The sequence below is a fragment of the Cibotium barometz genome, chromosome 1 (genome assembly GCF_041138505.1).
Source record: "Cibotium barometz isolate CiBa-2024 chromosome 1, ASM4113850v1, whole genome shotgun sequence".
Classification (NCBI taxonomy): domain Eukaryota; kingdom Viridiplantae; phylum Streptophyta; class Polypodiopsida; order Cyatheales; family Cibotiaceae; genus Cibotium; species Cibotium barometz.
In genome coordinates this window covers 38,770,697-38,798,622 of record NC_141046.1, presented here as the reverse complement: position 1 = coordinate 38,798,622, position 27,926 = coordinate 38,770,697, and the positions used below count along the sequence as shown (strand labels likewise).

General features: G+C 42.0%; 1 protein-coding gene across 2 annotated transcripts; it reads left to right on the top strand.

Moving 5' to 3' along the window:
• Nucleotides 1-522: 522 nt before the first annotated feature.
• On the top strand, nucleotides 523-13,009 carry LOC147641971 (uncharacterized). 2 transcript variants are annotated; one of them, XM_086801617.1, is made up of 6 exons: nucleotides 937-1,072; nucleotides 1,179-1,511; nucleotides 1,703-2,664; nucleotides 2,772-2,861; nucleotides 11,571-12,428; nucleotides 12,514-13,009. In XM_086801617.1, the coding sequence occupies exons 2-6, from the start codon at nucleotides 1,430-1,432 to the stop codon at nucleotides 12,685-12,687; spliced, it is 2,166 nt and encodes a 721-aa protein (XP_086657743.1). In that variant the 5' UTR covers nucleotides 937-1,072; nucleotides 1,179-1,429; the 3' UTR covers nucleotides 12,688-13,009. The 2 variants fall into 2 exon arrangements, with proteins under 2 accessions (XP_086657749.1, XP_086657743.1); XM_086801623.1 differs by having other exon boundaries at nucleotides 523-1,511; nucleotides 1,703-2,661.
• The last annotated feature ends 14,917 nt before the right edge of the window (nucleotides 13,010-27,926 follow it).

The window sequence follows — 27,926 nt, the reverse complement described above, 5'->3', positions numbered from 1 at the left end:
TCCCAAGCAGGGGGAGAGAAAGAGAGGCGTCAGCCCATGAAGAGGGACTCTAGAGAGAGCACAATACAGAAGCATGCATGTCCACGTGCATTCGAAGCATCCGTTTACTATTTTAAGTTGATTTTATGAGATTTGTTTCTAAAATAAAAAGGGTATGAATATTTCAAACTTTCTACTTTTTTTCCAATGTTAAATGAACCAAGATTTTCTGACATTTACCTCTCTAACTAATTAATGAAACCCAAAAAAACGTTTTGGGTGCTTATATATTGGCTTTCAATGGGGCACGTAAGCTGAGGCGACAGGAGAAAAAAATATTTGGCAAATCGAGAGACACGGAGAACACAATCGTCGTTCAGAGAATGACACGTGGCGAGCATCTGGAAGTGGGATCGAGCGGTGATACGCATCGCTGGGAGACCGGTCTGCGACCGCGATCTCGGACCGCCGGTCTTTTAGGACTGGGTTAACGGGATTTGGCACGTAATATAGTTCGTTCCTTCGAGGCCTGCTGCTGTTGCTGCTTCCGCTTGTTGAGAAAGCTTGGCCATAACCATAGCCGGAATAAAAGCAGTCCTGCTTCGTATTCTTTTTGGTCAGTCTCTTCGATCTTGCCTTTCCCTCCTGCCTGCAACAGAAAAGCAGACCACCTTGCCCTAACTTTTCTTTTACGCGGCAGCCAGACTGCATTGGTCTCAACGTGCCTTCGAATCGACAGAAAGTGTAGGTTTTGTGCTCGGCATCTCCACCGGCGGTCTCAGAGAGCAGGCTAGGGAAAGAACAGGAAAGTATCGCCATAGCAATTACACACAGATCTTTTTGTTTCGAAAAGCTACGGTATTCTGCGTTTCAGAGAGCTTCCCTCGTTTTCGAATTGCTGTAGGGGTAACTATTGGCAGAAGCGCACTGTGTAGGAAGCCAAACCCTAATAATTTCTTCTGCATATACGCCAACAGCTGGGGGAAAGACCGTAAAGACAAACTCAGGGTCTCTTCACCCTTTTTTTTTTGAAATCTTCTCTGCGCAACCGGCCTTCCCTTTGTTTTCTTAAAGGAAGACCGAGGTTTTCTTGGTATGTCTGGATGCTTTGAATCTTTATACGGCCAGCATTGCTTTTATGCTTTTTATACGGGTTCAGGCTTTTGATTCTGAAGAGCTATTTTTCTTTATCCACATAGAGGTCATTTGCAGCCTCAGAAACGGCTATTGTTTTCAGAACGTGCATGGTTTTTCTGTGATCACCTCTGGCATTTGTGAAGGGGGGGTGTGTGTGTGGAAAACATAGATTTTTCCTGTCATCTCTACACCCTGAGTCCTGCAGAGGGTGCTAGCACCTCCGCTTGATCACAAAAACAAGTCTAAGAAAGTGGATGCAACGATCAGGATTTGTTCGGCTTTTCGACATCCAGGACCATGGTAAATATTTCTAATGGAGAGAAGTGAACTTTCCTTCATCCCGGGATGGCTCAAGGGAGCTGCAGGGGGTGGTTTGGCCACACACCATTATCAAGGTATTTCCTTTTTTTTTGATCTTATGTTAAAGTATGCTGATGACCTGCAACGTGCAGCTGCTGTTATTCATTAAACCACTTATGTCAAAAGTATTGCTCATGACTTTTAGATTGCTGCCATTCTTTGTTTTCAAAACTTGCTTCTTTGGTATTAGCAGCCAGATTGTGTTTTGGCTATGACTTATGTGCAGATGAAGGAGGATTTTCCAGGACCAAAGTGACACAGCAATTGCTTGCAGTTGGCAATCACTTAGACTCTCCTCGAGGATCTTCTTCTTCTGATAGGGTCTTTTCCCCATCCTCTAGGCGAGGCCATATCAACAGTTTACTTGAGAAAGACCAGTTCAGCACAGTGCGCTTCCACTCCGGCTTGAATCGGAGCTCCTCTATTCGCAGCCATGACACATCAAATTGGGAGCGAGATGGATATAGTGTATGGAGTGACCGAGAATATGAGCATGAAGGTGATAGAGACTTCCATCCTAAGAAAAAGGAATGGCTTCTTGGGGCTGTCTCAGATGAAAGGGAGAGGGACAGGGAGCGTGGGGAACATGGAATGCTTCGGCTCTCTACTGCAGGATTGTCAGGACCGTATGACACTGACATGCGGTTGCAGTCAAAGGGGCTGTCTCCTAGGTTATCTGCTGACAGTGGATTGCGCAAACTGACTGAGGTTGTCTCAACCATGCCGTCTGCTAGTGGGGGTTTGGCTACTAGCATGCAGAAAGCAGTCTTTGAACGCAACTTTCCTTATCTTGTTGGAGATGACAAACAAAATAGTCTGCTTTTGAGCTCTGGAAGTGCTTCTATTGCTAGCCCACGTCCTCTTTGGCAAGGGTCTTCACAGCCAGATTTGGGTCGAGCTTCCTCACCTGCATTGCCTGGGGGTTTTGCTAACCCCATCTCAACCGTCTCAGCACCTATTAGTGCTTGTGCAGGAGGAATTGATGTTTGGAGCTCAGCTCTTGCAGAATCCCCTATTTCTAATGGTAATGTGCAGGGCAATAGTTTGGCAGTCAATTTTGCCCCCATCACCACCTCTAGCCAGACATCAGCTTCTCCTGTGCCCGGGCCAGCAACAACTGTGACCCCTTTGAATATGGCAGAGGCCTTAACTCAGAATCCACCACGTGTGCAAACACCCCCTCAGGTGGTGGTTTAATATTAGCTTATGTTTTTCACCCATGGTTTCTCTTTTTTTTCTCCAATGCAGCCATATCTTCTCAAGTTTCTTTATAACAGATGTGATTTTGTATGCAGTTATCTCTTGAGAGCCAAAGGTTGGAGGAGCTTGCCCTGAGGCAGTCTCGTCAGTTGATTCCAATGATTCCTTCTTTGCCTAAGACCATGGTATAGTTTCAAGTTTGAATTTATTCCAGCCTTTTACTATTAAGAATGTTCATAAGTGAAAGATTTCAATCAACGAAGCTTGCTTTAAGGTACTTTTTGAAAAGTCATATCAAAGGTCAATTTTTGTTTATATGGGCTTGTATTTTAGCACATTGTTTAGTGAACTGATTTTAGGTTGTATTGCAAAGAAAAGTGTTTTCTCCCAGTTAGCCACCTTCAGATTTAGATAAGGTTAGAATCATTTGAATCGGATATTGTTTGTAAGGATTGACTCGTGTGCAAGTCTGGCTGGCATCCTCTTCTTGTGGATTCTACAGAAGTAGAGGTTCGATTCTTGTTATGGTGTACAATATGTGGACTGCCAATGATTTATGCATGGTTTACTTCACATGATCTTATCCCCCATAACATTATGATCTTGAGCTTGACTCTTGAGGCTCTCCAGTTGAGATTTGATCCTTTGAAACCCAAAGGAAAAGGTAGTCTCTGACTTTTGGTTAAGCAGTTTTTTCTTTGAAGGCTGGGTTCACAGCTGGGTGGACAGTTTGGCTAGGGGACCGGCTGTCCCAAAATGATATGGGTGTCTTTAGTGGGCTATGCCAATTGGTTGATAGGGAGGGGTAAAATATTCTCGTTTGAACATCTTGCCGCACACTCCCCTGGACATTGCACTCAATGTGTGACATGCATTGTAGAAGCATGTCTATGATTAACGCTAAGCAAAAAGCATTAATGCTAATCCTATGTTTAGCAAACACACATTCCAAACATGAATATGTGCAATGATCTTGGATCTTGGCCTAGATCCAATTCATGCATGCCAATCTATGTGCATACAAAAGCTTGCTAGTTCCATAGCTTTGTCATGCTCTCTAGATGCTTGCCATTTGGCCTAGAGCTGGCTCTATCCGGGGATTCTTGCCAACACTTGTGAGATGCTTGAGAGATCTATTTGATTTCTACCTTTCCATGCCCGTTATATACGGATAGGATGGAAAGTCGTGTTCAGATCGGTTTTGCCTTTTACCTACATAATAATGTCCAAAAAGTCATATTTGGCCTCCAAACTGTGCCCAAAAGGTGTCCCATTTATGGGCACATGTTTTGGGCACTTCTAGGTAGATGTAGGGCCTCAAAATTAGGTCCAAATTGTCCTCTAAATCTGCCCATATACTTGCTAGGAAAGATACTCATGTCCATGAGCATCGGGATTAACGGATCAACATGACATCCCCTCCCGCTAAGCCTGGAACACTGGAGTACTCCATACACCTTTACTCTGATTCTATTTCGGTCCAATTGAATTCATATCCTTTGGCTCGATCCCCAAGCTTCAAGTTCTTTGGCTCGGTATTTGGATCTTTTGAATCACATGTAGTCTCATGATTGGGATAGATTTTTCGGAAGTTCCTCAAAAACTATTGGGCTGACCTCTTCAAAATAGGATTTTGAGAGATCTACCTTCTCGAAAACTATCGGGCTGACCTCACCCTCCTCTAAACGGGATTTGGAGAGATCCACCCGCTCGATTTGCAGTTTTGGCTTATGGCTCTGGCTTTGGGTGGAGGCATAGTTATAAGTAATCATAGGGTTAAAAGCTTATAAAAGCAGTGGGGCTAATTATTAAGCCGAGTGGCCTATATAAGTGAAACCTAGGCTCATAAGTTATTGCGATTGTCTGGTCTGACATTGTTGAGTATGGCCCATCGGGGATGTTAGTAACTACTCCCTAATTTCTTGAGATTCATATTGTAAATTCTCTATTATCCATGGACATGGGTGTTGGACACTACATGTAGCCATGGAATGTTTATGGTTAAGCTTCCTATGTATGTGTATGCTAGCTGAATCTATGAGATCCTGTTTGTATGCATGGCTTATTTTTATTTGCTTGTATTGTTTTGTTTGCCTGGACAATGCCTGGATTTTATTGCATGAGAAGGTCATGGATTTGGGGATGCCTGGATTGCACCCATGGGTTAGTATGTTGCATAATTTGTCTTCAATTAACTTGTATTGATGGATTTGTACAGGAATAATTGATATTTTGAAGGTAGCCCACTCTTATGTGGGTTTTCTATCTCCATGCATGCATGACAGTTTAGCTAAGTATGGTTGATAAACTTCTTCTCCATGATGAGAAACCCCCATGCATGCAACATGCATGGTCAGAAACCCCCATGCATGCAACATGCATGGCCAGAAATCTCCATGCATGCAACATGCAAGCTTTTCCAACTACATGCATGCATCATGCAATACTTTATCTTTTCATGTGCCACGCAAGTTTATACTTTTCTTAAAAAGTAAAGCATGCAAGCTCACTTATCTCCAAAAGAATCATGCAAGATTAGTTAACTCAAAAGAAAAGTAAAAGAGTAAGCTTCTTCCCCACTTTTTACTACACGAGTTGCTCCTTTGCTAGTAGCCATTCTTTGTGATCCAAAAGTCTTGCACAAACCTCTCCCTACAATATCTTTTCATGAGCAATAACCTCCACTCCTTGTCTTCATCTAGGCGCTTTCGTCTAGGCTGAATACAACTCTATAAATTCAGATTTCCAGCCTCATTTCACATACTTCTTGGGCTTTGTTTATTTCTCTATCTAGTGCACTTATTATAGAGATAGCGGACCAAAAGGCACATGTCCATCCACAACATATCCATAGTCACCAAAAAACGCGTTTTGGTCTGGCGAAACTTGCGAAACGTTTTGTCACAAAACGTTTCTACAAAACCTTCAAAATCTTTAACAAAACGTTTTGTTCACTTTTAAAATGTCAATTTTTTTGTTTTTTTTTCTCCCAAAAAATGCGTGCTACCGTCGACGTCGACGTCGACGTTGATTGCCCCTGATCTGCCTGTTGCGCGCTTCTGTCACCCCCTCACCTTCGCGCGAGTCTACTGCTAGTCTCCACGTTGTTGCGCCCAGGCCCCACATGTGCCCACGTTGGAGACTCCCCATGTGCCCATGCTGGAGACCTCAGCACCCCACATGTGCCCCTTGCTGTCGATGACTGCTGCTCCTTGTGTCCTCTAAGCAGTGAGCACTTGCCACTGCTGCCCCCTCTTCTCCTCCTCCTCTTCCCCCTCTTTGCCTGTCATGTGCATGCTTGTCCTTCTCCCATTCCATACTAGCTAATCTGCACTGTGCTCCATAAATCTTGGTTCGATCTGGTTCTCATACTCTTTATCTGGCTGCCTCATCATATAGTACAAAAAGGTACTTTTCTACAGCCCTAGGCTGCCTCATACAAAAGGTGATAAAACACCCAAAATCTAGTCCCTACTTGGACCCTAAGGACCCATTCCCTAGAGGAATGAATGAATACAATGATGAGCACTTGCACCCTTTTAAAGTCCCTTTGGACATCTTGGAGTGCTGGCCGACCAGTAGTCGGCCAGCCGACTGGACACAAAATCCATAAAAGCTGCGCCAATAGGTCTTCTTGCTATGTCATGGTGCGTTCTCAGATGCCTTGCTCTCTGGTACAGCCGACTGGTCCTGTAGGCAGCCGACAGTAGCTTCCATGCTTTCCAATGCCAATCCAAGCCCTGGCTCCAAGTACAAGCTACTACCTCATTTGCACCTTGTGCTCCAAGTCCTAGCTCTAATCTGTTTTTCTTGGCTGCCCCTTCTGGATTAGCCTCTAAAAATGGTCATGGCTTTTCTTGCACATGACATGCTGCTCCCTTGCACATAGCTCGTCGGGCCTGGAGATGAGAAATCACGGGAACGCCATGAATGCTCTAGGGTACCAAGGTACAGCTCATGTTGGTAGCCAACTGGGGAGAGATGGCGTCCTCAGAACTGCCCATGTCAAAAAGGATTATGAACTGTCGGCCCTTGGCAGAGCCATAAGCTCGGATTAGGCTTTTTTGTGTGGTGGTTGCCTCACCCTCCTGTTTAGCATCAAGTACCACGGATGGCATGGGGCCGAGTTTTCAGAGAAAAGGGTTGCCAGGGATGGATGGATGACAGAGGGACTTCGGGAAAAGATTGGGATGATGACAGTCATCCAAGGAAAAGGTTGGAATCTCGTCATTAAGTTTAGCAGAGGGGGATGTCACGTGCATGCTTGCCCATGTACATTCTCAAGTGATGAGATAGCCTTGTGTTTGTAGGCGCAGAGTCCGAATGAAGACTGGACAATCTGGCGAAACCTCGGAACATGCGATGGATCATGGTGTCCCATACCACCATGATACACCCCATACCCGTGCTATGATTGCTACAAAACACTAGTTTGTGGATCTGTCGCGATGTATTAGAAACAATGAATGCCAATGGCTGACCATATGCCACAAATTGAAAGAACTACTCAAAAGAGTGAACCCCAATCAAGAAAGTGACCAAAACACGGTCCAAGATTAGACAACATGTGTGTGCGCAAAGAAGGCTTCCTTCACCAGCATCCCAGTCGAAGCATCAGTCTAAACCCAAAAAATCTTGGAAACCAAACTTTGCTTCCAAAAAACTTATGTGCACAGCGCAAGTTCTTGAATAACCATGATTCAATAGTCTTGGTATAAGAATAGGTGGGTATACTTGGAATAGCGTGAATATGTAGCACGAGTTCAGTCCTAGCAACAATGTTTTCAGTCCTAGATTCAATGTGGAAAGTGGAAAAACCAAATTAGGGTTTTCGTTTTATTTTTGCTTGTAGCATAGGTTGCATGTAGGGTAGAATCTGCAAAAGACTTAGCCTAGGTCTAACCTAGGCAGGAAAAGACTTCTTTTTGCTACTCCCTCCACCAAAACCTCACCTCGATGGAGAGCAATGATGCTCGGAAAGGAGAGTTATGGCATGAGTATGAGACTATGTAGAGTCATTGACGGGAAGATGAAGAACGATACAAAAGGGAACAGAACGCCAAGCTCAATATGAACAAATCATTACCAAGTACGAGCAACAACTCATAGAAGAGGACTGTCGACAACGCGAGAAAGAAGCACATCAAGTAAAGCGTCAAGAAGATGCGTGTCAAGGTCAACTTCTGTACAAGCAAAGATTGGCACAGCTCAAGGAAACATGGGCACAGTTCATGGCAGCATCAAAAAAGGCCAAGGAGGAATCACCTAGGGTTGTGAAGCAACCCATGACCGAGAGCGTTGATGCAACGAAAAGAGAGCTTCTAAGAGAAGAGTTCTCAAGAGACGTGATCACAAAAAGAGGTATTTCCGAGGAGGTGCCATTACCCGAGATACACGTGCTAGAGCCAGAACTAGAACCAAAACCAAAGCTAGAGCCAGAAGCCAAACCAAAACCAAAACCACAGATCAAGCAAGTGGATCTTTTCAAATCCTATTTGGAGAAGGATGAGGTCAACCCGATAGTTCCCAAGGAGATGGATCTCTCCAAATCCTTTTGGAGGAGGATGAGGTTGTCTCGACAGTTCAGAGGAGCTTCCAGAAAATCTCTTCGAATCCTAGCACCGTTGCCACAATTCGATTCGATATGGTACAGTGTGGTACGGTTTAGTGCGATCCGGATCTGACCTTTTTTTTCCCTACCCGTTTTTTTCGCTGTTTTTGGACCATTTTGTTCGCCGTTTATGACCATTTGGAGAGTCGTTTGTTGGGGCTCTTGCTTCACCAACTCCAACCCCTCAAAAAAGAGACCAAGTGAGTTTGAGGTTCCACACAAGAGACAAGTCACTCTTGGAGGCTTCATTGGAGCAAATGTGGCCTCTCTCTCTTGGGTCCGAGCAAAGCAACAAGACGCAAATGTGGAGATTGCACACACAGTCATTGAGTGCAATCTCGCATTTCGTGTCCTCAAAACTCCTCAATGGCAAAGGATGGTGAGGGCCATTGCCGAAGTAGGACCATGCCATGGCCCTTGGCATGGTATCCAGGGTTGTTTCTCGTACGCGTACGAACCTGTTCGTACGTACGAGTCGTACGGTACGATACCGTACGAATTCGTACGATATCGTACGTACGAGTTAGTTTTTTTTTTTTTTTTTTTTTCCCCCCAAAAGATTTTTTTTCCTTGAAAAAAAAATTCCAAATGCTAAAAAAAAATAGAAACCCTGCTGTACGAAGATCCCAAATGCTCGCAATACTTCGCAACTTTCGTGTCCACTCAGTATTCCATATGGGGTTGTGGAGAGACCTAAAAAATCTGGCGAGGTAGACTGGTAGTGTACACTTGATTGGTAGGATGAGAGAATCTTGCTACATCACTTGGGGATCCCTGGTATAGGTAGGCTAGACAATTAGACTCAAGTTATGCACAAGGGAGAACATTTGGACATGGCCATTTTGATCTAGAGAGAAGTCCCTAAACTTATCACCCTAGATGCACTCCTCGTATTTGTGCAAGGATGGTCCCTTAGTCATAAACGCTACACTGGGAGACCTTTGGTATTGCATTACCCATCCAGGTTCTTTTTTGGAGACAATCGGGAGATCCAACCGGGAGAGACACATATCCATGTACTGGTTTCTCAAGCACTGTAGACTCCTCCCCTCCCAACCTTCCCTCACATTCAAGCTTGAAGCTCCATAGCTTGTAAGTGTAAAAAATAAAAACCGTATTTTATCGTACCGTATCCCAAAATTTCATATCGTACCGAATATTCCCGTACGGTATCGTACCGTACCGTATCGTATTTTCATACCGTGACAACTATGATGGTATCACCTACAACGACATGTGCATGAAGGCTTTTGATGAAGAAAAAGAGAGAATCAACAAGACCCTTGAGCCCGTCCGAGTGGGATGGGTAAAGTATGGGTGTTCCATCCTCTCCGATAGATGGACCGATAGAAAGAAGAGGGGCATCCTCAACATTCTAGTATCTTGCCCTCTTGGCACGTACTTCTTGCGGGCCATGGAGGCCGGAAAGGCGGGAAAGAAAACCTCGGGTGAGTTCATCTATCACCACATTCGACAAGCCATAATCGAGGTGAGAGACAATTTTATTTTTTGAGTTTGAAGCTTGAAAGTTTAGCCTTTGCCTTTTACTCAACTTTCAAGTCTTATTTATTTTCCTTTTTCATGCATCCATCATCCTTGTAAGTTGGCCCCGAAAATGTGGTTCAAGTGGTTGCGGACAATGTGTCCAACTGCCGCAAGAGGGCTGCAAAATCCGCTCTAAATTCGCCCATATATTTGCTAATGAGAAAATACATGTCTATGAGCATCCGGATTAACGGATACGCATGACAATCTCTTTGAGTGTTGTGTGCAATTTGGTTGTGGCCATCCTTAAAGTGCGTAGTTACATTAATAGTTAAGTGTGCAAAGCCCCCTGACCCGTCATAGTATTCAGATTGTTTGAATGCAAGACCTGCATTGTCCTACCTCTCCTAAGAGGATATTAGGCACTTGCAGCATAAGGAGCAAGAGGGATGGATGGATTGATGGAAAAAGGAGGAAATCACATTGGGCTGGCATGAGGTGCACAAGAGATGCAGGAGGCTGAATGAAGAAGGCTATCTGGGGCATGCCACTACACTCTTTTCTTTAAGTGTTTCATTTTGGTCCTCAATCGTGAAGGAAAGATGGTCCTCCTCTATAGATTCTTTGATAATCCTGCATAAGAAGCTGTCCAACACTGTATTTCAACCTAACACACGTTTTTGCTTGTAGAAGCTTTACTTGCCTTGTAAACTCTGTTATACACACAAGATAGCCGGTACAACTGTGTGGGGGGCAAGTACCTTATATATATGGGCAAGGGGCATGCAGTCGGCCAGTAGAAACAGGCTGACAGCCCCCAAAATGAGCCCACGACTAGGTCTATCCTAGTCGGCCAGCACATGGCCTGGTTGGTCAGCAACAAAAGTGGGCCCCTCCTGGCCAGCCGACTCATATAGGCCGACCAGGGAAAAAACAGCCCCCCACGATTACAGTAAAAAACTGGAAAAAATGGGAAAAATATAGACATGAGAGCCATCATAGTTGGTGCCTGATTCGAAACACATTTTGACCCTTATTTTGCTTAAACATATGGACCACTGTAACATCTGACGTGGCCAATCCACCATGAGTAATTATGAGACTTATGGTAGTGATCTATGATCTCTTGACTTGCAGAGCCATCATAGTTGGTGCCTGATTCGAAACACATTTTGACCCTTATTTTGCTTAAACATATGGACCACCGAAATATCTGATGTGGCCAATCCACCATGAGTAATTATGAGACTTATGGTAGTGATCTATGATCTCTTGACTTGCAGAGCCATCATAGTTGGTGCCTGATTCGAAACACATTTTGACCCTTATTTTGCTTAAACATATGGACCACTGTAACATCTGACGTGGCCAATCCACCATGAGTAATTATGAGACTTATGGTAGTGATCTATAATCTCTTGACTTGCAGAGCCATCATAGTTGGTGTGCCTGATTCGAAACACATTTTGACCCTTATTTTGCTTAAACTTATGGACCACCGAAATATCTGACGTGGCCAATCCACCATCCATGTGGGCAAAAGGTCACGAGTGATCTTAAAGGATTGGTTTCGGTGTTGCACTTTGTTAATCTTGGAATTGGGACCATCAGAAGGTGGTGTGATATGTAATGTTTTTTTTTTTTGGGGTTACGGGGGCAGGGGGAATCACACTTAATTTAACGATCATCGGCAACTTCTAATGAGCAAAGTAGCTTTTATTTCCCCTGAAAAGCAATGTAGCTTATTTTGATTGCATTTCAGAGTGATTTTGGACTAAATTATGCTCTTTTTGTGCAGAGTTTGGTTGATAAAACTAAATCCAAAACTCCACGTACAGTGGATGGTACAATAGCAACCTCAAAATTGAAGCAGCTGTCAGGTTCCTTGCAGTTGAACTCATCACATAAGTCAATAACACCTGCCCTGAAGCATTCCCAAGGCAAATTGCTTGTTCTGAAGTCCTGCAAAGATGGAATTACGATTTCTACTACCTCAAAGTTTGATGGAACCAATGTAGCTCAAGGTACTCCTCAAGGAAACACTGTATCAGCTACAAATGTTGCAGGGATGTCTGTTTCTTCCACAGGAGTCCTTGGGCAGCAACGCAAGCAGCCTCATGATCGCAGAGCCTCTTCACTGCTGGGAGCTGCTGTTCCAGATGGGTTGCGGGCAAAGGATTCAACACTCCTGGTAGATGACAGACGGCCTTCTCTTCAAGCTCAAAACAGAAGTGATTTTTTCAATGCACTTCGAAAGAAGGCGGCTAGAAATGGAAGTGATGCCAATATGTCTGGTTCATCACATCAGGCGAGGGATTTGCTGAGCCCAAGAGAGGCTGCAATCGCCAATGAAGTTGCTCCTATTGGTAATGATTCTGAAGCAAAAGAGAATGGTGTAAGTGAGGACTCACATTCCACTCAGTCATCATTGGAGATTCATAGTAATGGGCGTTTTACGCATTCTTCTGGAAGTGGCTTAATTGTGGATAGCCAGGTGAAAGATTTTTCAGTTGTTCAGAGTCAGAAGGATAGTCTACATTCTTTCTTGCCTGGGGACACTGAGGAGGAGGAAGCTGCCTTCATGCGGTCTCTGGGTTGGGAAGAGAATGCAGAAGGCAGTGAACTGACAGAAGAGGAGATCAATGCTTTCTACCAGGTCTGTGACTGCACTTAGCAGTTTTGGTAGTGCTTGCTTTATCTAAAGCTCTGACATGCCTTTTAATTTATTCTGGTCTTTACAGATGAGAGATGGAAAACAGCTTCTCAATGGAGGCCATCACAACTTCAGGGCTCTTGGTGTTGATCATTTTGTGGGCAGTGTAGGAAGCATGTCTTCAGGCCGTTCTGATGATACGGAGACAGATGAGGCGCCTTCCTCTCTTCTGCAAAGGGCTTTATCTAGCAACACGCATTGATATGAGAGTTTAACAATACACTAGACTTGTCCGCACGAAGTTTTGGAAGAGCTGCATGACCCAATTATTATTCGTTAGTAGAAGTAACTCTTCGATCTCAAAGCATTTGAAACGTTTATATATGTTTTTCCTCCAAAAGGGAAAGGTTAGTGCAGGAGAAATGTGAGATTCTTATGGTGATGAATAATTTTTTGGTGTGCACCCTTCCACTGTGCAGAAGCACAAAATGTAAAGTCAAGAACAGATGCAGGCCGGTATCCCTAATTGGTGAACATTGATTTTAGTTCTGGTTTTTGGGTATAGCAAGAAAAGTTTACGTGAACTATCTTTCTTTTATGGGTCTTTAACCTTTTCTTTCCTTAGCTGCGAGTGTGAGAGCTTTTTCTGAACTCCTGCTGGGCCACTTGTGGGCCAATTATTTGTACTGTGGCTTGCTTTGCTGGGGCATAGTGGCTGCATCATTAGGCATCTTTGTCTCATAGATGCCATACCCAGATCCTTGTGGTAGTTATAGGGTCATCAGGTCTCATTATTGGTTGGAGTCGTCCCCTGTTCAAGTGTGTTTTTACCCATGCATTTAGGGCAATGGGAACTTTTTTTGAGGGTCCTTAACCTTAGATGGGAGGGTGAGAACTTTTTTCTGAACTCCTGCTTGTGGGTCAATTGTTTGTACGGTGGCTTGCTTTGCTGGGGTATACTGGCTGCATGATTATGCATCTTCGTCTTGTAGATGCCATGCCCAGATCCGTCTCATTATTGCTTGGAGTCGCCTGTTGAAGTTTTGCCCATATGCACTTATTCTACTTGAAAGGTATTTTCTTGCGTACATGTTAGTCTTTTTTCCTGTTATGATTCCTTTTGTGTTGTAGGTGTTTGCCTGCTGTCATTTACGTGCTCACTCTTGAGTGTGCAATTGCAGCTCGGCTCAAGCAAGTGGGGGGATCCTTCTGAATGAAATGAAAAAGTAGTATTTATATAGGTTTAATATTGTCATAGATGAATTTAAGAGGGTATTGAGCTTCTCCATTTGAGCATATTCTGTAGTGGAATGAGTGCGTTGCTTTTTGGGAATATGTGGTGGCCATCACAATGGTTCATCGAGTTTCAAAACAATCACTAGCTTGCCCCCAAAACCTACGTCAACACCAAGTTAATTAGGAAAACATACACCAATCTAGACAGTAGCATATTGCAAAAAAATTAAAACGCGCAATGTCAGCATAACATTATAGAACTTGATCATCTCTTTCTGTGGCTGTAGAAGGTCAATAAAAACAAGTATAATTGAAAGTGATGGGTCCTTGTCTTCACTACCATTGTGTCCTGTAAAAAGGAGTACTCTCCAATGAAACTCCTCGCTTCCAAGTTGTGATTAAGATGATTTACAGGGTCGTGGTAGCCATGAATTCGATATTCCATTTTCCGTAAGGACTCCCCTTCGAAAATTGTTTCATATCCAAGATAGCTTCCCCATCTTCATTACATGAATTTTCTCATCGGAAAGGAATATCCTTCTTTTAATAAAATCTTTTAGTCACGTAGTACACCTTCCCCTAATGCATCTTCACAAAGCTTCCTGCATCAAAACATACAAATAGAATTAATTTATGAAAGTAAATGGAGAACTTTCCATAGTTGTGGTGCTATGTAGATACTCACCTCCAAGCTCATACTCTTTTTTTTGGCGCCACCACCAATGGCAAGAGAGCCCATTGGCATTAAGCTCTGGCATATAGCCAAGTGGAGTGCTTTTTTAGATTCTTTGAAGTTGTCTCCAAGTGCTTTGTTTTGATGAATTCTTGTTACAACTTCTTTAGAACTGCCTCTTCGTTCTCTTTGGAAAGCATTTCAATATTTATTTCCATTTCTAGTACTTGTGTCTTTTTGTTGTTGCTATTAAAATAGCAGTGCATAGGCTAGGATTTACTACACCCATGACTATTGTGATGAAATAGTCGTTTGAGATAGAGAGCGAAAGAGCTAGAGAGAGAAGATAGTACATGATAGAATGATATTGATTGATTTTTCAATAAAGTGCATGCATCTTTATAGGCTACAAAGGTTGTCTCAATGACATCACTGCTTATGTCAGGCACACACAAATATCTAGATATCATTTGATACCCTTCTAAGAGGTGGTTCACACTCAGATAAGACACTATCACTCTCTAGGAGGTGGTTCACACACACACACAAGCAATACCTCGATCCCAACAAACCCTCCCTCAAGGGATTGGCTCATACTCTATCAAGGATAAATCTAGGCTCGTGGTTTCTCATGCTAGTTTTCTTCGTCAAGGATAAATCACATGGCTCTTGTTTTACATGCTAATTATGGGGTGCCAACATACAAGAGATCAATCAGGTCACACAAAAGAAAACAACACACACAATGGACTTAAAAAGCCCAATGATTAGTACAATAGTTGGCCTCCTGTCTCTTCAACAATATTAGCAGTGTTTTTCTTTGAATAGCAATCTTTTTCAAGATGATTTCTTTTCCCACATATACCACAAGGGTTTAGGCTAAAACAACCCTTTTTCCAAGTGATTGCTTTTCACACATAATCTGCAAGCTTTACCTTTGGCTTTTCCTTTGTATGAGCCTTTAGTCTCTACAACAAAATCTTGTTCTGTGTGACAGCCTCTGTTGACCTTAGCTGCTTCTTTCTTTCTTCTTCCTGTAAAGAACTAATGATTCTCTCCAAATTAGGATTATGAATGTTCTTCAAGGTGGTCACCAAGTTGTTATGCTTCTCATGCATACTTTTGAGAAGCACTATCATGGTTCAGTTATTGAAATGCAGCTAGTTGAGTCATGAGACTTCTCATTTTGTTGACATGTGCAGTAAGAGATTCTATTATCTTCAGTTGCAACTCAAAGAAGGTGATTTTTCAGAGAAAGCTTTTAGCATTGGCACTGAAGAGCAAATCAAGTTTTGCCGAAGCTTTTAGCATTGGCACTGAAGAGCAAATCCGAAGCTTCAATCGATGATTCTAGATCAAAGATGTGATGCAAATAATTATCACCCAAGACGAGCAATGATGACATATGCCTTCTCTGCTCTAAATTGATCATGTTGTGTTATGGGATCTTCTTCACTGGTTGCATCACCATTGGAGGAGGAGGTTTGCACTGGTAGTGCTCTTCACCAAACTCTACAGATTTTCTTTCATTAAATGAAACTTTATCTTCATTTGCCAGGTGTGGAAACCTTGGCCATTAAAGTTATAAATGAACATGTGAGCTCTCATAGTAGAAGATAAAAGACCTTTTAAAGAAAAGGTTTTCTAACATTGCGGTTTTCAAAGATGATGATGTAGTAGGCTGTAGCAAACCTTTACTGATTGATAGTTCCCTCAATTTTGAAAAATGTTGGGGGATTCAAGATTAATGCTTTGATTAAGTTAGATTTTTAGAAAACTAAAAAAACCTCAAATTTTGTTTTCTTGATTGATTTGTGTACTCCTCTTCCACACGGGCTCTCTCTTCAATGCTTTAGGTGGTGTTCTTTGTTAGGGGGCACGCGGACTGTAGTTGCTGTGTAGCGTCTGTGGTGCAGGTACAGTTGGGCAGAGGGCGCTGGTCGATCTGGTCACACCACAATTGCAACATTAGGGTATGTTAGACAACAGTATGCAAACGATGGCACACACTACAGTTGTACATAGGTAGCTATACAGAATGGCGAGCAGTGCTAGAATGGACATGATAATAGTATGGGTGTCTATATATGCGTGGGCAGTTGATGATGGACAACAGGTAGTAGACTAGCGGTTATACAAACAGAGGGCTATCGTGAAGGTTTTGGACAAGTGATAGCAACTAGCAAGTACAAGTGATCCAACTAGGCTGTGATACCAATTATTAAAATAGCAATGCGCAGGCTAGGGTTTACACACAGCTATGTAGGATCATAAACCACAACCATCGCTACTGTGATGAAGCAGTCGTTTGAGATAGAGAGAAAAGACAATCCAATGATGATAATGATGGTGATTGATTTCTTCAATGTACATGCACCTTTATAGGTTACAAAGGTTCATTGCTTAGTGACATCGCTGCTTTATGTCAGACACAAATATCAAGATATTATTTGATACCTGTTCACATGAATACAGCTGAGCGACCTCTAGTCGGCGACGACCAGCATGTCTCCCAGAGGGTAGTTCAGGCCACACGGAGGTAGACCCTAGCCGGTCAATTCATTGGCGCCATTTCGTTAACAACAAAGAATTTAAACTTAACAAAAGCAACCGGCTGTAGTAGCTGGTTCAAAAGGTTGGTGGTAGATGTAACCGCCCAGTTTGAGGTGAAGTCGTGAACACGCACTAGTGGACCACCCACACCAAATCCACAGCTCGCGTGAACTGCAAAAAGCTACTAGTTGTCCTCCCATGGTCTTGTGTGAGCACCTCCCTAGGAGGTGGATCACACACACATGAGACACTACCACTCTTGTTCACACACACACAAGAAATACCTTAATCCCATTAGTTGCATGGCCCTACTTAATTAATCCATTTGATCTTGTATTACTTAATTAATCCATTTGATCTTGTAGCATTCCATTCATGGCATTCTCTACTTCTAATTTTTTTGTATACCTAAAAACTTGAGTTGACAACATTTGAATCAATAGATGGTTGTATTAGGATGACACATGGAATTGCAGAACTTACATGTGGATGTCTCTCAATCTTTTGCAGCAATAACTCATCATTCCATTTCTTAAGCTCACAAAACTGTATAAGTCATGGAAGCGAGGCTATTAAAAGTCAAATAATTGTTTGTGTACAAAGAACTATACACTCACAGAGATCAAGATGTTTCTTACCCTCACTCCGAAGCGTCATTCCGAAGCGTAGTTTGGAAAGCTTTATCTGAACCTACTATACTCCTCCTCAACTCGAATATGCAAGTCAACCTTTTGATTTAGAGTATTGGTGATATCCTATAGAGGCGCATTATAGTAGAGCAAAAAGAGGAGAAGGTTATCTTGCAGTAGTAATGGCAGATATCATGCAAAAGGCTATCTTGCACTAGAAAAGATTTTGAGGTAGATATTGGTGGCATCTTGTTATAAAGGATACACTGTAGTAAAGCAAGTAGAGTAGAAGGTTATCCTCTAGTATTATTACCTTGTGATAGAGAAGGCAAGTAGAGTATGAGAGTGGCATGTAGTAGTCTTGATGTTTTCTTATAATATTGTAGAACAAACCTTAATTTAAAAAAAGTGTAGGTATTGATTTGGATACATGATTGAAAAAACATTTTTTTGAGAGAAAGTGTTAACCACTGTGTAGGTTTCACTCACACGACCTATTGTAAGGCATTTTATCATCTAAGCCACTCTCGAATGGGCACTTATCTTTTGTAAGATGATGCTAAAACGTATAAAGCAACCTTACCTTGTACTTAATGTCAAATAGAGAAAGTCTAAGGACTTAGTGTATATACTTGCTTAGAGACCATACCATTTTTAAGTTTGGCCTACCTAGTGTGAAAACTAGTCACTTGTATAAGTCATTTTTGACAATAAGCAATACACATTCATTTCCTTGCAATAGTTTTCTTATGAGCTCCCCTTCGTCCCTCTTCTTACTTACTTGAATGGCATTAGATTCTTACATGCTAGATGGATGCTTGTTTGAATTGGTTTTATTGTAGGCTTTTTTCCCCTTCTTCTTTCCTGACCTTTTGTGAGCGCTATCTCTTTGTGAAGGACTATCTCTTCTTACCTCCATCTAGGCATAGAGAGCTCTCAATTCACTCCTTTGATAAAGGAGCATTGTGGTGTGACAATAGAGTGAAGATGCAGACAAATGAGCTAGCGCACCTAAGTTTGCAGGTCTAAGGTAAGCCCTAATAAGGACACATGCTTTGACAAGGCTAATGTAAGCTCTTGACTTGAATATATTTAGCATCCCTGCCAGGGACTAGCCTAGGTCTTAGCCCCCATTAGGGGAATTCGAAGATCATTTTGGGGCCTTGTAAGAATTTCCATATCATAACAATTTTTGGGTGAGAAATATTGAGAAAGAGGTCATTTTTGGCATAAAATATGACTTTTTATATTTTACTTTAATATAAAAGGATTGTTTGAAGTAAAGTATGAGGTGGATGAAGAGAGAGAAACGGTGCAGAATCTCATTTAATAAGCGATAGTCTAACTGCCTCAAAATGAAAATCTTCCATATACTCTCATAATTATGAATTTGGGATGCAAAAACAGACTAGAATCAACATACAACCTTAAATTTTCATGTAATTGCCGTGCTTTCTTCATCACAACAAGTTCTTAAGCTGTGCTTTCTTTATCACAACACAAGTTCTTTAGCTCACTATGATGTTGAAGTTTGAGGATAAAAGAAATGAAGGTAGTAACAAAGCATGAAGAATAGGAACAGATACCTGGTTTATCCATTACATTTTGATTGACCAAAAGATTATGAACCAATTCCCAAGAAGAATAAGTGTAACCACATCTCAAAGATAGAGAAGAAAATCATGAGAAATATAGGGATGGAGGATATTGATCTTTGGTGTGATGGGAGATTGTATCCAAATCAGCCCAATACAAAAGCTCCTCCTCCCTTTTTCAATCCAACCACACTAGTGAAGTATATAGGAGATGGTGCACACAAGGACTTTGGGCATTATGCAATAGCTTTTCCAGTAAGTGGAGGTGCTCAAGTCAATTGTGCTAATGCAAGATCTGGAGAAAAGAGATAATTGGAGAAACTTTGAAATGTGCCGTGCTAAATTATAGTCAAAGGAAGAAACCATAAAAGAGCTTGAACAACAACTTAAACAAGCCAAGAAGAAACACACAACACTAGGAATCAAAGAAAGGCAACACAAAGTCAAGAACGTTGAGGTATTGAAACCAAGCTTAGGAGACAACACATTCCATTTGTGAAGTAAGTCATTTTTTATTAAAGACTTAAACTATTGCAATCCATTAGAATGTTCATAAGATGTAGTTGCCCGATTCCTCAGCTTGTTTTTATGGATTGTAGGAATATTCTTCATCCAAATGAAGAGAATATGGATCCCGACTTAGCAGCACCTCACTATCAATTCAGCCACATCAAAGGATATGGCTAGAAGAAAAAAATGCAAAACTATAAGAAAAGGCATTATATAAGGATTTGTGAACTATAATGCAGTTGATGTGCAAGAAGTCCAACAAACGTTGGCTTATGTTAGAATTGGCCAAAAGGATATCGAAAATCTTCAAGGTTATAGAAAATAAATTTAAAAATAGTAGGGTGAAGGGATATATCTTACCTAAATCCTTTCATGTAAGGAAAGAAAGAATTAGGCTAAATGAAAAGATTGAAGACATTTTGGTCAAACCTTATCACATCATGTAAGGAAAGAAAGAGTCAGACTCAATGCAAAGATTGACAAGATTTTGGGTCACATTAATGCTACGTTTATTGATAAAACCAAGACAAAATCATGTATGATGACAAAAACAATATATTTTTGATCTAATGTCCATACAAGAAGAAGTTTGCAAATGGTTTTATAGAAGAATTTTGAACCAATTCCAAAGCTTCACAAGCATACATAGATGCACAAAAACAACAAAGACAAGAAGCATATCAATATTCAAATGCATTACAAAATCATATCAAATGGAGAACATAAAAATTATTTAGTTATAGAAGATGGATTGAGGTGACAAATCCAGTACACGATGCGAGATGACAAGGGAAAAATGTGAATCACTAGATGTAGGATTTTGTAGGTGTTCGCCTTCTTTTTGTACCAAAATAAACTTGGCATGGATGTCTACTGTTTTGAAGAAGCACCTTCAGCTTGAACATCTTTTTTTAATGTAATTACAATGCTCTGATCCTCTTCCTTATCTTTGTTGGTGATCAATTCTGTTGAGAAAACGTGATGCTCATGCTAGATCAAGTGTGTGGAGGAAAAGAACTCACAAAATACAAGAACAATATCTTGCTTATTAAGTTGTTTATGAATACAACCAGGCCTTGCTCAATACAAAATGCCTCCTAGCTCCACCTTTAAATAGATGAGCTAGTGGACCTTAAGTCCATTCACACTCACACCCTTCTCTTCCCCTTCTACTTAACCTTAGTCTCTTAATACCCCCCCTAAATACCAACTATGAAAGAATGGAATAGGTGGTATTGGACATAGGATGCCTTTATAACATTAGGCGTACAAGGTTTGGAATATAGGTGTGATTACATTGAGATTTAAAATAATTTCTCAGCAGAGGTAGAGGTTGATATAAAGTTTGCCTTTGACTCTTTGTTTTAGGACATTTAGAAGTGATATGTCCCGTTTGTTTACATTTGTTACATTTCATTTTGTTGGGATATTTGATCCAACAATTATTTGCCAAATGACCCACCTTTTTGCAATGGGCACATCTTACTTTGACCACTTGATGTGACAAAGCTTGTTCGATAGTCGATGAAGTGGTTGCATTTGAAGATTCAGCTCCTCCCTTTGGCCTCTTTTCTTCATCAAGACAAGATTGAATGACTCCTTCGAGGGTGGGATTAGGTATGTTCTTCAGGGTGGTGACCAAGGTGGGTTACGCCTTCTTGACTGCTTTTAGCAAAACAGCCACTGCACATTTTCATCCATTCTCGCATTCACACAAGCTCCATAGAGCTTATCAATCTCATCCCATTTCTCCTTTGCAGTCGGAAGCTGGTCCACATGGTGAATGAGTGCCTCATCAAGATGAAGCATGATGATGGCTTGTGCCCTCTCATCATCTTCAATATCTTCAGCCTTTGTTCGATCAATGACCTTAGTGCCGGAGATGAATGGCCAAAAGCCTTTGGACATCATTTTGTACTTGACAAGGACTTGCCAAGTGTGGAAGCCCTCTCCCGAGAACTTCTTGATTTGAGTGTTGTCCTTTGACATTGGGTATTGAAAGAGGTTATGAGAGAGTAATGGACTGATTTATGAAGAAGAAAAAACCAAAAATTTATGATATTTAGGCTTAATTAGAAAGAGAGAGGCTTATGAGAGTGCAACAACCCTAATCAAGTCAAGAATGTTGCATAAATAGGAGAGTAAAATAGTAATTTTTATGGTTTAGCACTTAGGGTTTGTGCCAAATTACTAATTTTGATGGGGATTGCTTCATTAGTGTTAAAGAACACTTTGGTTGGTGATTAAGATCACCATTAGTGTTTTAAAAACATAATTAATACTTAAAAGCACATTTTTGGTATCTAATGACACTTATTTTGGTGATTAGATTCACCATTAGTGTTTAATAACACTCTTAGTGTTTAAAAACACTTTATAATAACTTTCCTTTGCTGGATTAATAGCTTCAATAGTGTTAATCAACACTGTAAGTGCTCATAAGCACACTTTGAAAAGCTTTGAAACCTTGAAGGGTGATGTTGATGATGGAGCTTGATGAGAATGAGGCTTATGGATACCTCATGTGGTTGGCCACCACTTCAAACTCAAGAGAAGAGTCAGCAACAATCATTCACAACATCACTTGGGTGATTAGAGCAAGGAGGGAAGGATTAGAGCAAGAAAAAAATCAAGTTTGAAGCTTTAATGGAAAGCTTCCATGGAGTTTTGAAGAGAGGGTCGCCTGGTTTTTTGCTTGTAGCCGTCGCGTCAGACCACCATTTGAGCTCAAATTTGAGATGTGGACTCTAGACTCAATGGACTTTACAAGCCCTAAGGCTATGTAGCCAGCAAATGCCTACACACGACGTATTGTTGTACGAAATCTAGCGCAGCAGACGAATCGATGCTGACGCACTCAGGCGGCAATGCCGCAGTGAAGAGAAGTGCTCCCCAGCAATTGGTCGTACGAATGCATGCGCCCAGGCCTCCTCTTCATTTCCCTTGAAGAAATCTTTGAGAGTTATGGCCTCCACGAGCTGCTAGAGCTCCTCCACTGCCAAGGGGTTGAGCTCCACAAGATGAGGGAAAAGTGAAGAAAAATGACCTAATCTACACCACAAGGGTCCTAATCAACCTAGGCTTTGATACCATGTTGAGAAAACGTGGTGCTCATGCTAGATCAAGTGTGTGGAGGAAAACAACTCACAAAATACAAGAACAATATCTTGCTTATTAAGTTGTTTATGAATACAACTAGGCCTTGCTCAATACAAAATGCCTCCTAGCTCCACCTTTAAATAGATGAGCTAGTGGACCTTAAGTCCATTCACACTCACACCCTTCTCTTTCCCTTCTACTTAACCTTAGTCTCTTAATAAATTCAACATACAAGATAGTCACTAATGGATATGTCAATGCCTAATTAATGGGTTCGGAACTCATAGGCTCATAGATTGATCAGATAACACAGATGCTCACTCTCACTCGCTCACTTAGATAGTATACAATGAATAATATTCAGACACTCTATTACTATGCTTTTCAAACTTCTACAATTCTACTATGTCTATCTATTCTCTCTCTCTCTCTCTCTCTCTCTCTCTCTCTCTCTCTCTCTCTCCCCCTTTACTCTTATCTGCCTCCTACTTTATTATCTTGGAAGGACTCTCTTTCTTGTCCTACCGTTGGCATTTCTATTTTACAAGAACATTATGCTACAAGACTATTATACAAGATAATACATATGATTGCAATGTATGTGTATGTGTGTTGTAGTCTACTGTCGACCTGCGTCCGATGACCAGTTCTTTAGGTCCCACCAGCCCACAACTTCCATCATCAACACCTGCCATGCCTAATGGCTCTGCGCTAGCAGCAGCTACCTTAGAGGCTAACCGGATGATTGATGGATGGGTGGGGGTGGCATAGTGCTATCTTATTAAAGCCACCCTTTATTCTTCCGCTTGTGCCTTTCTGCTACCTGGATCTCATCCTTGTTGAGATGTCAAGCTCAACATGAGCTGACACTCACGGGGCGCCTGTACGACCGTTCGACATTTACATCATTGGCAGGTTTGGTAGCTGGCATCGACATATCTTCGCTACAGATTCTCTAGTTGGACTGCACCGACTAGTCCACATCTACCTCACTCCTCTTTGCGTGTTCACATTATGGACCGCTTGTATATACTCTATTATGTGTGTTAGTCACTTTATCTTCCTTGTAGACCTGTTTTGTTGAGTGAAGAAGAAGAATAATTTTCAGCCTCTCACCTTGTGTGTTCTCTTCTAGGGTTTGTGTGAGTGTGTGTGTGCTTGCAAGAGCTCAAGCTCTCTTCTCCCCTGCATAATTTCATGGTAGCAGAGCCTAGTTCATGGTAAGGGATGAGCGGCAAGCAAGAGAAGCATAGGAAGCGATACAAGGGTAAGAGCTTCATCTACACTTCCCCCTTTGTGTTGGCTACTACACCCTTGTCGGGAGCTCTTTGGGAGAGGCACTAGCAACCGAACTTCGATTGAGGAGCTTTCTTCTCACGAGCTTCATTTTTCCAGCCAAAAATGCGTTTCGGGTGTTGGAATTAGGGTTGCAGGAAAGCACACAAAGCTTGGAGAAGAAGAAGAAGAAAGAATGCACACAACACACAATGTATTAGATTGTGTCAATGTACAAAAGATAAGTTAGCCCTAGAGTGATGGGTGTATATACAAGCCGGGGGAAAAAACCTCCTAAAGAGGGAAAAAGTACCCCGACGGTCCTAAGTGTGTTCACACACATCACTGCTTATATATATGGCAACAGATCCCCCCTGGGAGTGATGGTGTGAACGAGACCTGGCACTCATGTATAGGGAAGTGCCATGCCCGAAGTAGATCAGTCCACAAAGGGAAGCAAGCCCAAAGCTTTGCGGAGAGCTTCGAACTTCTCATCACGAGGAAGCGCCTTTGTGAAAAGATCGGCGAGGTTGTCCTATGTTGGCACATAGACCAAGCTGATCTCTCCTGCTGAGAGTCTCTCCCTGACATAGTGATAATGCACGTCAATGTGCTTTGTGCAAGCATGAAAAACTGGGTTTCTCGCAACTGCCAATGCGCTCTGACTTCTGTCAGTGTAGATAGAGTGTAGATAGAGGTGGCAGACTCCTGTCCAACACCCAAGTCAGCCACCATAAGCCGTCTGAGCCACACACACTCAACCGTAGCTGTGAAAGCTGCCCTGTACTCAGCTACACAACTAGAAGTGGCCACAGTAGGTTGCTTCTTGCTCAACCACGATATGCATGAGCTACCGAGCATGAAACAAAAACCACTTGTGGACACTCTTGTGTCATAGCAACCACCCTAATTTGAGTCCAAAAAAGCATGTAAATCTGGCGGCAACGATCCCCCCTTGGGATAAAACAACCCAAGATGTATGGTGCCACTCAAGTAGCGAAAGATGCGTTTAACTGCCTTCCAATGCTGAGACCCTGGGCTATGCATAAACGTGCTCACCTGTGAGACTGCAAACTGAATGTCCGGCCTTGTATTGCATACATAAATGAGGCAACCAAAAGCTAGACTTGTTGCAAAGGGTTATGCTCAGGAAAAGGGCATTGATTTTGATGAGACCTTTGCTCCCACTTGTCGTATGACTACCATTCATAGCATTTGTTCATTGGAATGTACATCAGTTGGACATAAAGACTGCGTTCTTGAATGGAGATTTGCATGAAGAGGTGTATGCATCGCAGCCTCGTGGTTTTGTTCAAAGAGGGCAGGAAAACAAAGTGTGCAGGTTGAAAAAGGCTTTATATGGTTTAAAGCAAGCTCCACGAGCTTGGTATGAAAAGATACATGCATATTTGACTGCACATGGTTTTCAGAATAGTCCAACAGAAAGCACTTTGTATGCTAAATGTGTGGATGATGTACATCTAATCATTGCTCTCTATGTCGATGACATGCTGCTCACACAACGAAATGAGAGTCATATTGCTGATTTTAAGGATGATTTGAAGGCCTCTTTTGAGATGTCAGATTTGGGACATTTGCATCATTATTTGGGGATACAATTTAAGCAGTGTGATGGAGGTATCGCTTTGTGTCAGACAAAGTATATTGAGACATTGTTGCGGAGATTTGGCCTTAAAGACTGCAAGTCTATTGCTACTCCAATGGAGACAGGTTTGAAGTTGAGTCTTCATGATGCTGGAGATCACTTTGATGTCACACTCTATAGCGATCAACACTGTCATCTGGCTTTCATTTCAACTTCAAAACCCACTTACATCCAATGGCCTTTTTACCAATAGGCAAATCACACAAAGACCATGTACCATTCTTCATTATAGCATCATATTCACTTTGCATTGCAGCCAACCAATTTTCTGATTTTTGTGCCTCATCAAATGAAAGAGGTTCTTCCTCTTCACACATACTAGACACAGCCAACGCATAACAATCTGATGCATAAGAGGCATGCTGAAAACCTGAACGAGTACGACTAAATATAGGTGTATCAATTTTACTATCACACAAGGTTTGCACCAGCCATTTAGGCATACCTCTAGCCTGCTCATTTTCAGCCCTATCCTCATGAATTACATCCTGTAAATCTGCATAAAAAATAAGCTGATCTATGATGTCGTTTGAAATCTGCATAGGCTGAGTATTTGCCTCATTAGGACTTACATTTGAATTCCCACCTGTAAATAGAGGCAACAACGTATCAAATACATCCCGTGAGCTCACACCTGTCTCTTTGGTACATGATAACAAAGGTTGCACAGCATCTTCCACAAAAACAACATCATCTCGACTAATCAAGATATGCTTTGACTGCGGATGATACAATCTGTAACCCTTGCTCTCAGCACTGTAACCAACAAAAATGCATTTGACAGCCTTATCATCCAATTTTCTGTGTTGTTGCACAGGCACTAAAGCGTAGGCCAAGCAACCAAAGACACGCAAGTGACCAATAGAAGGCTTCCTGCCATGCCAAGCTTTGTATGGAGTAATAGACTACAAGGCCTTAGTGGGACACCTGTTGAGTACATATGCAGCACACATGACAGCCTCAAGCCAAACGCATGTGGCAAAGCTTGGCTTTTGACCATACATCGTGCCATCTCCATAAGTGACCTGTTTTTCCTCTCAGCAACACCATTTTGCTGAGGTTGCTGAGGGGTATACGGCACTGTACATTGGTGTTTTATCCCACGACTAGCCAGAAATGCATCAAACTCTTTAGACATGTACTCCCCCCCTCGATCAGAACGGAGGGTGCCCACAATACAATTGGATACATTTTCAACCATAAGCATAAACTGTTTGAAGCACAAAAACACTTCGGACTTTGCCTTCAGTGGATATACCCATGCATGCCTTGAGTAATCATCAATGAAAGTCACGAAGTACAAGTGTTTACCAAATGACGGAGTTTGCATAGGCCCACATACATCACTATGTACAAGTTGCAATTTGCGAGTGGCCCGCACAGAACCATCCTTTGGAAATGCAGAACGCTGCATTTTGCCCAAAATACAGCCTTCACAAACATGTTTCAATGGTGCCTCAAGAGGGGGCAATGAAGCAACCATATCAAATTTCTGCAAACGCAGCAAACTAGCAAAGTTCAGATGACCAAACCGAGCATGCCATAGTTTTGCATCTGAAACTGCCTTTTCATCAAAAACTGCATTTGTTGAATCTTCCACACACTTGTCATAAGAATTGAGCCTATAGAGCCCACGAAACAAGGTGCCAGATACAATAATTATATCACCAGAAGTCAAATCATGAACAGTGTACATGTGTCATCCACAAATTTGACTACAAGTCCAAGTCTAGCAAGCGCAAAGACAGATAATAGATTCTTCTTTATCCCTGGCACATACAAAGCATCTGAAAGTGTGTAAGCGCTACCATTTGCAGCAGTAAGCATAATTTTACCAATGCCCTTCATCACTGGGTAAGAAGCATTATTGGCACATGTGACAGTATTCCCATTAGGGACACCCTCAAGATAAGTAAACATATCACGATGCGAGGTAATGTGCTTTGTAGCACCACTGTCAAAATACCAAACATCAGAGTCAACAGAAACTGGCAAACATGCATCATGTACAGATGGGTCATACTGGCAATACACGCTAAACGCCCATTCTGTATCCTGCACAACATTTGCAGAATCTGCATTTGTAGAAGCATCCGCTATTGTGGCTGCATTTGACTCTTTCTTCTTTTGCCTGTTTAGCTTAGGGCAATTCTTAATGACATGATCAGTTGCCTTACAATAGTTGCACCTCATTTTTTTCTTGCCTTTACCAAGAGCCTTCTCAGACCTATTGTTGCTACCTGTGGTGGAAGGAGAAGAAGTTGC